This window comes from Rhizophagus irregularis, chromosome 6 (genome assembly GCF_026210795.1).
Source record: "Rhizophagus irregularis chromosome 6, complete sequence".
NCBI lineage: Eukaryota > Fungi > Glomeromycota > Glomeromycetes > Glomerales > Glomeraceae > Rhizophagus > Rhizophagus irregularis.
Window position 1 is genome coordinate 473,855 of NC_089434.1, and position 16,687 is coordinate 490,541.

Below are 16,687 nucleotides of genomic sequence, written 5' to 3' on the forward strand. Positions count from 1 at the left end.
TACTCCCTATATTATTTGATAATTTTTTAAATAAAGAAATTAGATAGTTTAAATTATATAAATAATATAAATATAGATATCATATAACTTACACCCTGTAGTATTATTAATTATTAATTAGTTAGATATAAAGATAATATAAAAGTATTTACTGTAAATTATATATATTACTTACAATCTAGTTGTTTAAATTAAGAATATAATTAGTTGAATTATGTAAAATATTAAACAAATAAATATAATATTTATATTGTAACTTACCATCTGTAATACAATTAATTATTAAATAGTTATTTAAACAAAGAATTTAGTTATTTGAATGTTGTATAAAAATAAATAAAGTAAAGGACTAAAGATTTAAATAACTAATAACTTACTAACTACAGATTATTAATTATTGAATAAATTATTTAGTTATATGGAATACAATAAAAATAATAATGAGTAATTCATTATATTAACTTACGAGCTAAATATTTAATCATATAATTTTTATATAAAATAGTTAGTCTAAATTATATTTGTAGTATTTGAATTGTTATAAATAAAAACTTAATATTTCAGCTACCTTTAGATTCCTTGGTGTCACTTCCTTCAAATTCCTCAATACTACTACTTTCAAATTCTTCAGTGCCACTTCCCTCAAATTCTCCAATGTCACTTTCTTCAAACTCTTCTATATTACTGGAAACTAGTTTTGTTATATTGCAAATTTGATTTTAATTATATTTGATTATTTACAATGAAATTTTTTTAATAAATAAAAAAACTTAATATTTCAACTTTGTTTTGTACATAATATTTACCTTCAGGTTCTTTTGTATCACCCAAAACTAGTTTATTATATTGCAAGTTTGATTTAAAAATTTTGAATAATTCTAATTTATATTATTATTCATGTTATAAACTTTACCTTTACCAATACATTGGTCCATTACTATATCAAAATTCTCAATTGGAAAAGATAAATATCTTTTTTCTTTTTTTTTTATTATTAAATGCCTTTTAAACATCTTTATTAGTATGAGTAAATATAGTAATAATATTTATGCAAAATACATTATGTGTAATCATAAGTACAAGCATTGCATCATTGCATATATGACAAACAAACCGGAATGTAGATCAATTATTACAAAATCGCAGTAACTGGTTAATCATTTCAGCTTAGGTAATTATTAAGTAATAAAATTATTATCATTCATTTTTATATAAAATTAGTTAGCTTACTTATTTTTATTGTATTGTTTTTAAGACCCCGAAATATACATAAAAGGGTCAGGTCATAGTTTGCGTATAATGAGTCAAAAAAAATCATGTAGATCATTCCTTTTATGGATAATCCCAGCCAAAATAATATTTCCTAATTTAGATAATGGCTGAAATTATCATAATTCCGGCCCTGAAAGAATGCGTATTTTGGACCACTTCTGGACCTGACCTCTACATATATATTTCGGGGTCCTTTGTTTTTATTATATTGTTTTTAAATAAATTATAGCAGCGAAAAAATAAAAATTAACAATTCCTTTCAATAGTTATTATCTTTTTTTCTTTTTTTCAAAATGTAATTTTATTACTGTAAATTATAAATAGTTTCATAATGTTAGATATTAAAATAAAAAAAATTTAATTTATGTTTAAAGATCAAAAATTAGTACTGTTATGAATAATGACAATTGCGTCATGGGTATTTACTTAAAATTCATAAAAATTAAAATACATGTATTTTCGACCTTACCGAACATTTTTCACTCCCAGTAAAAGTCCCGTACTGAATTCATATTAGGTTTGTATTGAATTTATACATGAGCCCGTTTCATATTTCCTATTTCTATTAGTGAGTGCACGTGAAAATCAAAATAATTTTCTATGTTCAACTTCCACACATTTAATTAGATAAATGTTACATGGCTACATATCATGTGCGCCGGCTGACACGGCTGCACTATGCTTTTCGGGTTGGAGAACGAGTTAGAGTGTTATTCTTCGAGTCAATAAATATCCTACAGTACTTTAAAACGAACGGACGAAGAGAAAATAACAATATTTCCTAACATTAAGTAGTATAAATTAAAATATATCATTCGCCGTTCACCAGTGAAATTTTGTTTTCAAATATCTCGAACTTAATTTATTCTCTCCTAAAAATGGCCTTTTATTTGTAATAAAAATTCAATAGATAAAGTCGTAATTATTTTTTCGTTTTGTTAGTTTTCACGCATTCTTATGAAGTTATTCCATTAATAGTTTAATATCGTAAATCTTATTGTCCTAATCTAATACTGTAAGTATCAATAAGCCTTGATGTTGAATTGAGCGCATTAAAATCATGTAACTAATTGTAACTTCAATTTTATAAAATTCTTTAAGCAAATATATCTCTTAAACGCATTTTTAATTTTTGAAATAATTAATAAATTTCATTTAAAAATAATTATCAAGTAAAAGCATTTTTTTTTAAACATGAATATAAATTTATAATTAAGTAACATATTTGAACTATTTAAATTACAAACTAATAAATTACTACTCTAATATTAGTGTTTAAATAGTAAATAATTGTTAATAAATTAATGAAAATTTAGTTGTAACGAGAGACGGGTTCAGTGAAAATGAGGAACATAGTGAAGGAAAAGATCAGAATCTAGTGAGGAAGATGAAAATTCCGAGAAGGATGATATATCATCAGAAATTTCTTTTAAACTTGTAGTAAATCAAACAGTCCTGCAAAATAGCTCATGATTCAAAAAACAATTCTTAGAAGTTTTTTAAAAGAATTGAATGAATATTATTATATTCAGCAAATTAGATCAATGGACAATGGATCGAATATGATGATTATATTACTACATATAAACAGGTGAATGACAAGAGTTTAGGTATTCAACTATCAGATATCAAAACTCAATTTCACGTAATAAGGAGATGATGGTGATCGCTACAAATGAAAATGAGAATGTTAAAATTTATACAAGAAGGTATTTGGTATAATATTAATTATTTATAAATATATAGTAATAAATTATGCTTATAATCACTTTATTTCAGAAAAATGGATGATATAACTAATACTACTGATGCTACTAACAATCATCAAGGAGAGATCAAATACTATTTCAAAAGAAATGTCTTTTTGATGAAAGGAGACATGTTAACTCAAAAAATTATTGTAATGAACATGATAGCGTGTTACGTTACTGGATCACTTCATTTACTTTTAATACCTCAACATTTAAGTACCTGAGCTGCATCAATAGTAATTTTTATTTAATTTATATTTAATTTTTTCTTGTTGTTTAGTACATATTAAATATTAAAACTTGTAAACAATAATAATTACAAAATATAATTCAGGAACATAATTTAGAAACTATTAATACACCAACAGTATTGGTATTAGAAAAAAATTAGATAGAGCAGCATAAATTACGCATAATAATTGGTTTATTAACAAAATGTGATAAATATTTTTTAAAATCAATGATCACTTTATTATGTATCCTTTGCTTTTTACAAATAAATGAGGTATCTAATAAAAATTTTCGCCTATAATTATTTTTAAAATCTTTTCTATATATAGTTTTATTGAAAATGATTTATTTTTTTCAAATAAGATTTCGCCATCATAGGCGTTATCTGTGAAAATGCTGCTATAATAGCAAATCTAGGGTCGGGATAAGTTTCCATAAAATCCTTATTTCTTTTAATCCAGCTTTTTACTGTAGAAAATGCTAATTTTATCAGATTGAAATCAGGAGAGTACGGAGGAAGAAATAATATTCTACAACCAAGACTTTTTATTACATTGATCAATTCTTCATCATGGTGTATTTTAGCGTTATCCATCACCAATACACTGTTCTTTCCAGGGTAAGGTTTCATAAAAGGTAACTATAAAATTAAAATAATTAGCAATTAGCAATACTGAAATTAAATCATAAAAAAAACTATAAATATAACGTGATCACAAACGTGATCGTAAAGTTGCGCGAACGCGAAAAATAAAAAAATACAATTTGAGATAAAACGATAAAACAAATGAACAAAATCTCTCTTTAGAACAGCTACATCTCATAATATCACATGCAGCGAATCCATCTAATGTAAGCGTAGGTAAAATAGTATACCTAACGCATCTCAAAAAAACTACTTTTTGACATGCTCTTTGATTTTCAAATGAATATCCATAAGTTCGTAATAAAGATCTTTCATTTAGCAGTTTCGTCCAAAAAAATCAATTGCTCTGCTTGATATTCTGTACTAATAGTAAAAATATAATCAGTTTTTAGCAATTCACTCCTTTTTTTTGCAGCTTTTCCAACTAGATTTTAAAAATAATAATATATACTTAACCTTCTTTCTTGTTATTCCATAATATTTTAAAGATCTCTATAAAGTAGGTATAGAAACCTATTTTTCCAGTTTTATTAATCATCTCTCCAATAATTTCATCCAAATAATAATTAGGACATTCTTTAATAATTTCTTGTAAAATCTAAAAAATAAAATAGCGAGACTAACATCAAATTTTGTTATAAAATTATTATTTAAATACAATATTTTTTTAGTTTCATAAAAAAATCCCGAACGTAAACTGTTAAAAAAATTTTTTTTATATGAAAGGATTAACCATTAATGGTAATACGGTGGCTTGTGCGATTTCTGATGAATGATGATCTCTAACCGGCAATAAATGAGGTATCCTAATGAATGAGGTGCACCTGCAATTTTTTAATGTCGTACGAAACTGTTCAAGTAAAAGTTACATCAAATGTAAAAGATTAATTATATTGCATTGATTCTTACTCGGATACCTTAACATAATTTTAATAAGTGATTCTGGTCAAGGAATTAATATTGTTTTTTTTAAAAAAAAAAATTACACTCTGCATTCTGCAATAATTATTCCCATTAAAATTAACTACGGTATCGTCATCTATTAATTAAATATAAGTTTTAATTAATCCAGAAAAATAATACCATATTTTCCTTTGTATTAATTATATAATTCTAAAACCTGAAGTTTGAATATATCCTTACAAGCTTTGAAGTCTAATCAAATCATTATTGTACCGTAAGTGGTTTACTGTAAAATCAGGATTTTATGCACGTTATTACAATGATTACTGGAATGAATCAACTCAAACTACACTCTGTCGGGTGTATTTCGTCATCGAAAACGTATTTGTTATATTTGTTCTACATTACTACTCGATTAGATGATACATTAATAGAAAAATTTGCTTCTCGTAAATCGTAATGTACTTACAAAAATTTCCTTCGTAGTCAAATTGTCAAATCAAAAAAATTGCGATGAAAATTATAATGGAAATTAAGATATCTAATAAAAATTCGATGAAATATTTAATTATTAAATAATATTGTAATGAAAAAAAATAGCAACGAAAAGTAAATAACAAAGTAGTCCACAAGAGGATTTAATAATTATTTTTAACTGTTGTCATCAGTATTCTTATTACCTACTAACGGTTCCTAAATTGATTTTGGATACTGTTAAACTAATGAAAAATTAGAATAAACTGTAAACGCTTCCACGCCCATGAATTTACTAGTCTTTAAAACATAAAATAACATTGTCACCTCGTCAGGTACCATATAAATTATTTTTTATTAATATTTATTTATTCTTTTTTATAGTATTTATAGAGAACCAAATAAATTATTTTCACATTGAACAATTTTTTTTCATTTTTTCATTTTTTATCACTATCGATATTGTTATACTGACATATATGATAGTATAAATTATTTAGATTCGTGTGTAAGTTTAAAAATTTTTATCTAATAAATTTTATTTTTCTTCGTATACTGTATATTGTGTATATTTTAATTTAATATGACTTAATTAATATTTTTATTCTTCATTAACCTAGTTAATCACTTATTTTTTATTATAATGTCCTAAATTACTATTCATTACTTACCAGGTTAATATTCCTCTGAGGTTCTGATTCTATTGCTTAAACTCCAACTCCAATAGCCTGGTAAAGTCCAGTAATTTATTTCGTAAGTTCTACATCTGTATTATTTTTTATAGCTAAGAAATTATTATTTCAACATAAAAATAACGTGACAATTTCATCTCGTGATGTATGTGACATGTGTAACATGAATGCAGGTAGCATAGCGGACATGCTTTTATCACCTTGCTGATCATTTGTCGATCATATATATATATCATATCACTTCTACTTTGAAGCATCGGGTAAAGCCATAAATGCTCAGGCAAATTATACTAATTGTTTTTTTTTGTCAGTTTAATTCATGAAAAATATACTATAAAATTATTATGGCAAAAAAAAATTTACAGTATTGCCTTGAACCAAAATTTCCCATAATTTGATAATTGCCAATCATTTGCCGATCATCTGCCCTATAAAAAATATTTTTGCTAAAATATACTTAAAATAAACTTAAAATTTTATTTTATACTTAAAATATATTTAAATTTTTATTTTATACTTAAAATATACTGAAATAGGCAAAAATTAAATATTATTTAAGTATAATTTAAGTATATAATAATATACTTAAAATATTCTTATTTTAAATATCCTTAAAATATACTGAAATGGGCAAAATTTAAATGTAAATTAAATATATTTTAAGTATATATTAAATACAATTTAATTCAAATTTTGCGAAAATTCAATTTTCAGTATATTTTAAGTATAAAATAAGAAAATTAAGTATATTTTAAAGAAAATTAAATATATTTTAAATATATTTTAAGTAAAATTTTTTTTTATAGGGCTGCTAACCTGATTTTGAAGCTTCGGGCAAAGCCACAGATTTACGGGCGAAACTTGAAATTTTTAAAATATATTATTTAGGTATTCAAGAATCAATGGTTAAAATAAACCAGCAGAATTTTAGATAAACCAAAAGTTATCATTAAATGAATATTATTAAAATATATATTAGGAAAAAATTTTGGCAAAATTTTATGAACTGTTTAAAGAATTTTTTTTGTTTTATTTATTTAAACAACAAATTTTGATCATTAAAAAATTATATTGTTTATTTTTTTATAAATAGTCTTTAAAATTTTGTGAAGAAATACTCATAAAAACACATTTTATTAGAATTTAAAAAGTTATTATTACTAGTAAAAGTTACCCAATAATGATGCGATCTTGATAAAATTTAATATGCAGTAAATCTAAATGAATATTAAGCTGTCTGTAAAATTTGAGTACATATTATTATGTAGAATTTTCAACCAAAGCCAATCAATTTAATTATAGCGAAGAGATAAAAATTGAATAAATGATCGACAAATGATCGTCAAAATTGTGATAAAATAGGGATGTCCGCTATGCTAATGCAGGTACTACAAGCACCATATTTGGAGAAAACATTTTGTGTAAGTTGCACTACATTATAAGACTGTAAATCATTGCTAATAATTTTGGTCACAAAACTTTATTTCTCTTTTTTCTCATCGTAATTTTTAAAACTTTCAAATTTATAAAAATTCTTTTCCTTTCAAAGCTCTTTTTTAAATAATCCAATGTCTATAATTCGAAAAGAACTTGCTCATGCAGCAATATCTAGGTCACTTGCATTAATAGATTATAATGTTCACAAGAATATTCACAAAATATATGAATTTCAACAACAAACACTTCTTGCTGATAATTCTTTTACAAAAGATGAAAAAAATTATGCAATAAATTGGATAACTAGAGACTATGATCGAAATAAAATTAATAACAATTCAGGAACAAGAAGAATTTGTGAAAATTGTAATCAAAAATGTTTAGCTACATTATATTGTGAATTTTGTGTTCAAAATTATTTAAAAACAAATTTTTCAAATTGGACATCTGGAAATGTTAACATTGATAATTTAATCCAGAAATGTCAATCAGAAACACTCATGCCAAGTATGATAGTTGAATGGATTCCATATAATAATTTACAGAATGTCAGGTATTTAACAAAAGGTGGTTTTTCTGAAATTTATACAGCAGATTGGGTTGATGGAAAATATGAAGAATGGGATTCTAAAAAACAGCAATTAAAAAGAGTTGGAAGACATAATGTAATACTTAAAAAATTAGAAAATGTTGAAAGTGCAAATCAAAGTTGGTTTGAAGAGGTTTGTAACCTACTGTAAATCTAAGAAAATTGATTAACCAATTCAGCTTTATATTGATAATAGATTTTTACATTTTTTTAGGCTAAATCACATTTAACTATAAGTAATAAAAGGTCAGATATTGTTCAATGTTTTGGTTTAACACAAAACATATCAAATGGAAATTATATGCTTGTAATGTATAAAATGGATATAAGTTTAAAAGAATTTTTACAACAGAATCACAATAAACTTACATGGAGACAAAAATTAAATATATCTTTTGAAATAGTTAGGGCACTTTATTTTATTCATAAAGAGAATGCAATTCATAGAGATTTGCATTCAGGAAATATATTGTATTCACAAATCAATAGTAAGTGGTATATTGGTGATCTTGGATTTTGTGGACCTGCTGATAAATCATCAAAAAGCGTATATGGAATTCTTCCTTACATAGCGCCAGAAGTTATTAATGGAAGAGAATATACTTTTAAATCTGATATTTATAGTATTGCAATGCTTATGTGGGAAATTTCATCTGGACAACCACCATTTATTAATCATGGACATGATTGTAATCTTGCAATAAATGTTATTAATGGTATTAGACCAAAAATTGTGTCAGGAACTCCTACAGAATATAAAAATTTAATGGAACAATGTTGGGACGCTGATCCATCAAAAAGACCAGATACTAATACACTTATGATAAAAATAAGAGAGATGAATTTTTATTATCAAAGTATGACGGATGAATCAGAAATACACAATAATTTAGAATTAGATGAAACAAATAGTAATACAAATAGCAGATTATTTACAAGTAAAATTCATCAATTTGAGAATCTACCCGAACCAAGAAATGCGACAGAAGGTATTATATTTAATATATGTTGCTTTTATTATTTAAATACATAAATAATAACAAAAAATTCTCATTTTTTATATTAAAAATGAATAGAGGAGCTAGATGGTAATGTAAATTTGTCAATCTAATAATTAAAATCTTTTAATTTCTCAGATTATTTATATTCTTATTCATTTCGACTTTTTTTACTAAAATATTTTATTTTAAATAGTATTCCATAGTAAACCATATGATTATAGTATTCCTACTAATAGTAAGTATTTTTTTTCAAATTGTAGGATTGTTATATATAGTATATATTTTTAATTATTAATTTTACCTTTTCTTTAGTTGATAACTCAAGCAATCAGAATAATAGTAGAACATCAAAAATAAATAGCTTTTTTAAAGGTTGGTGAATTTATCCATATACAGTCTTTACAGAAACTTCAAGATCGTAGCGATGGCTTAATGCGCAGTAACTGCGTTATAAATACATAGTGACCACATTTATGTAATCGTAAAGAAATTACATATATGCAGTTACTGCGCATTAAGCCATCGCTACGATCTTTGAAGTTTCTGTAAAGGTATTTAATTGATTTATCTTTTTTTTTTATAAAAAAATAATTGGATAAATAAATAATGAATCATATTTTAAATTTTAGCCAATAGTAAAAAATTATCCAAAATGTTTAAAAAGCTACAAGTAAAAGATGGTATGTAAATAAGTTAATATTATTTATTAATGCAAATATTCATTAAATGTAATTTATTTCAATTTAATATAAACAAGAAACAGTGCAACAAACAAAAGGACCAAATGTTAATTTTAATGGTAAGACTGACAAATATACACATTTTAATGACCATTTTTGTATTTTTTTCTAATTATTCTCATTTTGTTACTAAAGATGATGAAGATGAAGTATACAATAACCCAAATTTTCATTCTAAAGAACAAGATGAATTTGAAATTCCTAATGGTAAAAAATTCACTATTTTAAAATGTAAAAATTATTTACTTTAATTTACTAATTTTTATTATTGAAAATATTTTTTTTTTTTTGATATTAGATACAAAATGATTTTATACTGAAAATTTGCTACCATCTCTCATTACAACTATTTTTTTGTAAATCGTTATAAAATAGTTTATATTTATTTATATTTTATTAAAGTTATTTAAACACTAAGACTAGAGTAGTAAGATTTCTTACAAATTTCTTAGTTTGTAATTTAAATAATTCATATATGTAAAATTATTAACCCTCCAAATAAAATTTATAAATTTATATTTATTCATTATTTTAAAAAAATGGGTTTTCTTAATACTTTTAAATGAAGTCTATTAATTATTTCAAAAATTAAAAATGTGTTAAAGAGGTACTTAAGGAATTTATAAGATTGAAGTTTACATTTTAAATTTTAATGTAGTCAATCCACCATCAAGATTTATTGATACAGTATATCTTGGTTCGCTAGATTAGGATAACGTAAATAATTCATATTAAACTATTGAAGAGATAATATTATAAGAATGCGCAGAACGAAAAAATAATTACGACATTATCTATTAAACGTTTATTACAAATAAAAAACCATTGGTCAGGAGGGAGTAAATCAAGTTCGGGGTATTTCTAAAGGAAAGCAAAATTCTTCAAAAAGTTGAACGATAATATAAATTTATTATACGTATCAATAGTGTATCAATTAATAGATTTTTCGAAGGTAAATATTATTTAAATTCTTTTTTTTTAAAAAAAAAAGTAATAAATAAACAAGTATTTAAGAATTAATATTAAATCATACAACTTGCCAAAAGTATTTAACGAGCTATGAATAAATTCAATAAATGGCAAGTAAATAATTCTTATTATTTTGTGGATGAAGATGAAGTACATGATAATCAGTAGACCAAGATCAATTGAAAATTTCTAATGATAACGAGTAGAATTTTTTAAAGATATTAATTTAAGATCGCTAATTAATATACAGTTATCATTTTACATAATTTAGATATAGACGAATCTTGGACGAATTTCAAGTCATCTTTTTAATAAATAAATGGCAAAATTATTTATCTTTTATATTTGAAACTTTTATTATTTACTTTTTATTTTATAAATCATATAAATTTATTTATTTTAAACACTAAAATTTAAGAATAGTAAGGTAATATGACTTACGACCGCGATCTATACTATAAATTGCGGAATCATCAGACAGAGCTCATAAACTTACTTAGTAATTTCGCCAATTATCGATAGTAAGAGCTTATTTAAAGGTACAGTAACGATAATTATTAGTGATTAGACTATCATATATTACTTTGTTTAATTAATAGATGACGATACTTGTAGTTAATTCTAATGGCGCAGAATGCAGGGTGTAATATTTTTTTTAATAAAGCTAATTTCTTGATTAGAAATTACTTATTAAAACTATGTAAGGTAGAATCAATACATGGAATTGTACACTTACTACTTTTAGTAATATAATTAATCGTAACACTATTTAACTTGAACAGTTTAGTTATACGACATTAAATATTACAGGTGAATCGTTACCGTAGACATTTTGCACCTCATTCATTACGCATATTTCCCATTTAAATAAATTTTAAATAACAATTCTTTTATATGAGCAACGCGTGACTAAAATATGAATTTCTTATAACTTTAACTTTCTAAGTGTGTAACTCAGGATGCGAAAATTAAATATGTACATAAACTTTAATGTAGTTCCATTAATATATTTTATCAATCTTTAGTCGAATATCTTAATTGAGCAGGATCTTAGATAATACGTTGGAAAAACACATTCTAAATTTACAATAATTACGTAAAAACTCGTAAATAAATTATATTAATCACAAAATTATTTCTACAATTTATTAATATATCCTTTTGTATTACCGTATTTGCCCGAAAATAAGCAATCACCGAAAATAAGCAACATGCCCCGCATTATAACAAATTTTGGCCCACATTATCAAAACTTGGCCGGAATTATGTGCAAAACTTGTTGCTTATTTTCGGGCAAATACGGTAATTATATATTTCTAAAATCCAAAGTTTTGAATATATCCTCAACATTATTTAATTGTATGGTAGGATTCTGTGCATGTTATAATAATTACCGGAATGAGTCTACTCGAACTCTGCTCCGTTTATCATCAAAAATATATTTGTCATATTTGTCCTACTCGGTTAGATCTTTATTTTAATTAACGTGATAACACTATCAAATAAATTACCTTCAATATTGACATTCAATTTGCATTTGATAAAATAATTTAATAAACGGATTAAAGGGTTTTAATATTTCTTGTTTATTATATTTTGATTTAATTTTGTAAGTAGTTACGACTTAATAAAGTATAAAAAAAAAAGAAAATTTGTCAGAATTCACAATAAATACAGAATATATATCAAACTCGCCGCACACGATACAATAATCTCTTTTTGGTAATTTATACAAAATTATGAATTTACCCTTTATGATTATAATTATTTTGTAGTTCCTATAAATAAACATTTTACTACGTACCCAAAGTATCACTTTCATAATAAATAAATAAGTCTTGTCAAATTCTTTGTAGTATTTTATTTGTTTTTCCTTTTTATCATAATTCTCTGGTTATTTTGCCTACGGATTTACCGGTTATCAAGAACATGATTTCATCATTTTAGAGTCGTAATTATTAAACATGGTATATGGAACAACGCATACAGTATAGAATTAAATTAAGTATGTCCCATATGCAATGTATATAGCTTAAAGTCTCAAAACTAGTCGATAATATTCTTAACGTGCTTGAAAAATAATCATTGAAAAATCTGATCTTCTGAATCCAATGAATTTTGGTTAAAATTAAAAATATTTATGAGGATTCCCGCTGTTTACATTCTTGTTTTTTTTATTTTTTTTAAAAAAAGGATACTGTACGAAACAGTTAAACAGAAAATTATATAAAAGGAAATTCAAGTGTCACGTGGCAAAAATGTACAAGTTTTAACCTTCAATGGTTAACAAAGTTTGTTGTATTATTGACATCTTATAATATTCTTATTAAATACAATTTTAATAATTTGTTTTACATAGTAAAATATTACTATAACCGATTAAACAACCATTGACATATAACACACAAAGTCAATACTTAAATAAAAACTTAACATTCAAGCCTATCAAACCTCACATTATACATTCAAACTTCAAACTTATATAAACTTAAAAGGCTAAAAATCAAATTTAATAACCACATTCGAAACATTGATGTTTAGTGACTCTATTATTAATAAAAAAAAATGAAGCCATTTTTCTTAAAACATTAATATCCCTGTAAAAAAAGGTCTATCCGTTTTTTATATTCCACCTTTTTTCCGTAAAAGGCTCATAATATTTCCGGAATTAATAACCTTATCCGTGAATGGATCCGTGAAAGGCTCATTTTTTACGGAGTTTTCACAGAAATAACGGATAAAATTTTTTGTAAAAAATTGACAGACTTATCTACTATTGGGGAAAAAAGAAATTTCATATGCTTAATAATTTAAATAATTTATTTCTATTTCTAGGTGGGTTTTATAAAATTTTGAGAATTACACAAAATTTACAAGTGAATTGGGCGAAATTGATAGGACTTATATATAGGGAAAAATAAGATTTCATATGTTTACAGTTTTTTTATACCTCTAGAGACAGATTTGTAAAATTTCGAATTTTATAAAAAATTATATAAATATTTGGGTAAAAGGAACTAATCTTACAGTTATAGTATTCTCAGCAAAAATTTCAGGCGATTTGGTTACAAATTGATGGACTTAGCTATAAAGGAAAAAAAAGACCGATCATATGCGGTTCGGCAATTAAACTCTTAAAATCTGTGGTATAGAGTTGCATAATTTACTATTTTAACATCCCATTTTTAATTTCTTTCGCCAAAAATATCCAACGTGAGTTAAAATGTACTCTTACATTAACTTACAGCATCTTGGAGTTTGTATTACATAATAATATTGCAGTGGCGCAAGTTGGAGAGTCAGCTTTTTGGAGTCGAAGTGGGTTTTTAGAGGGAGGTCTGGCGGGCGAACGGGTGTGTACGTAAGAAGGTAAACTTCGGAGTAGTGTGTTGGTGGAAGTTTTGGGACGCGGTTAGCTTTTTCTGGAGGTTGCTTGGTTTGGTGTTTATTGCCCTTTACCCTTTTTTCTTTCCTTTTTCTTTTCCTTTTTTCTTTGGGTTTCATTTTGGTTTGGCGCAGTAGTATTTTGGTGCATATGTTAAATGTCCTCTTAAGGTGTGGTAAAAGGTGTGGCCTATACGTTTTAGGCAAGATTTTTCAAGCAGAAGGTACCAATCAAAATTGAAGTTTGTGGATATGCCGATCAACATTGGGGAGGCCAATCATACCAAGTCACGTGTCTGCGATACGGTACATTGGAAGACGTTGAAATAAACTTCTTTGGAGAAACGTCCTGCATGCGAGAAACTATCTAAAGACTGCAGATTTCGCCGAAGGAAGGTTTTATTCTGGTTTACTGGGATATAGTACAGAGGGGATTAATCTGTCTTTAGTTAGATAATAATCTTGATAGATTTCAAAATAGGTTTTTTAGCGATCTTGCTTTTCCTTTTTGTAATCTAAGTAGTTGTTATAGAATTTTTTTTTTATTTATAATTTATTAGTATTAGTTCTGTTCGATATTACTCAGTTAAAGGGCTCGGGGAGCTGCTTTTACGTGAATAGCACGCTGGTTACGATAGTTTACACTTTAGAAAGAATTCTAAAGTTTTTATATGGAGAGGTGTAGTTAGAAATAACTAGCTTCAATGTATTTTTTTTGTATTTACTAGTTAATGTAATGCGTTATCATTTACTAATAAAATGAATAAAATACGTTTATAAAAAAAAAAAAAAATATTGCAGTGGCGCAACATGATGTTAATATTATTGTGGTGTAACCTTTGTAAAATATAAATTTGGGCGTTAAAATTATGTAACAATTAATTTCTAATATAGGTTAATCATTAAGAATTCCTCTTAAAATGGGAAACTTTCTTTACATTTGCTACCAAAAGATAAATATAAAATTGCATTTTGTCTGCTATTCGAAGAGAAGCAATTCGTGCAGCACTTAATAAATCACTTGCAATAGTAGATTATAATGTATGTGATGACATGCACAAACAACATATATTAACAAACACTACTTGCTGATAAATCTCTTACAGAAGATGAAAAAACTGAAGCAATAAAAGAATTGTATGAAATTTATGATCGAGATAAAATTATTTCTAATTCAGGAATAAGTAGAATTTGTGAAAATTGTAATAAAGAATGTTTAGCTACATTATATTGTGAATTTTGTATTAGAGATTATTTAAAAGCAAATTTTTCAAATTGGACATCTGGAAATAATGACATTGATAATTTAATACAAAAATGTCAGTTAGAAACGATTGAACCAGATGGAGTAATTGAATGGATTCCATATAATGATTTACAAAATATCAAATATCTAACAAAAGGTAGCTTTTCTGAAATTTATACAGCGGTTTGGATTGATGGAGGATATGAAGAATGGAATTCTAAGAAACAACAATTAGTAAGATTTGGAATACAAAGAGTTATACTCAAAAGATTAGAAAATGTTGAAAATGCAAATCAAAGATGGTTTGAAGAGGTGCGTAATCTAAAAAAATACTTGTATTTAAATTTTTCAAGTATTACTTATAAAATATTATTATTTTATAGGCTAAATCACATTTTAATTTAAGCAAATTATCACAAATTGTCCAATGTTATGGTTTAACACAAGACCCATTAAATGGAAATTACATGCTTGTAATAGATACAGCAAAACTATAATCAACTTACTTGGGAAGAAAGAATTCTGATTATCCAAAATATAATTAAAGGACTATTTAGTATTCATTCACGAAATGTAATTCTAGAGATTTGCATTCTGGAAATATATTGTATTCAAAACGAAATCAACGATTTTATATTAGTGATCTTGGATTTTGTGGACCTGCTGATAAACCATTAGAAAGTATATATGGAAATCTTCCTTATATAGCACCTGAGGTTATTACTGGAAAGAATACTACAAAAAAATCAGATATTTATAGTATTGCAATGCTTATGTGGGAATTTCATCTGGACAACCTCCTTTTGGTGATTATGGAAATGATTATTATCTTGCAAAGAATATTTTCAATGGTATGAGACCAAGAATAGTATCGGGAACTCCTCTAGAATATGAAAGATTAATAAAACAATGTTGGGATGCTGATCCATCAAAAAGACCACATACTTTAACAGTTTTTGATAAAATAAGTGAAATTATTTTAAATAATCTATATGAGACAACTCAATCAAGAACAAATTTTAGTTCAGAAACAAATAAAGCAAATATAAATTATACAAGCAGCAGATTATTTACGAGTAAAATTTATCAATTTGGCGGGTTTCCCGAGCCGAGAAATGCAACTGAAGGTAAATGCTTTAATGATATTTTTCAGTTATTAATTATTTGTATTTGTATGTTATTGTACGGGCGTGCTTAATAATGGTATGGAAGCGCCACATCAGATCATTATTAAGCGCCCGTACAATAATAATTATTATGATTTAAATTAATAAAATATATATTTTGTTTAAATAATAATAGAAGAACAAGAAGGTAAGAGTGAATAATATTTTTATTTAAAAAAATTATTT

The 16,687-nt window shown here is 25.1% G+C and overlaps 1 protein-coding gene across 1 annotated transcript; it reads left to right on the forward strand.

The window, feature by feature from the left end:
* Window positions 1-8,854: 8,854 nt before the first annotated feature.
* Window positions 8,855-10,045, forward strand: OCT59_025885 (uncharacterized protein; the record flags this gene model as incomplete). Its single annotated transcript, XM_025316263.2, has 8 exons — window positions 8,855-8,984; window positions 9,072-9,083; window positions 9,190-9,231; window positions 9,309-9,368; window positions 9,626-9,676; window positions 9,754-9,795; window positions 9,872-9,943; window positions 10,035-10,045. The coding sequence occupies 8 exons, from the start codon at window positions 8,855-8,857 to the stop codon at window positions 10,043-10,045; spliced, it is 420 nt and encodes a 139-aa protein (XP_025180971.2).
* Window positions 10,046-16,687: the final 6,642 nt, after the last annotated feature.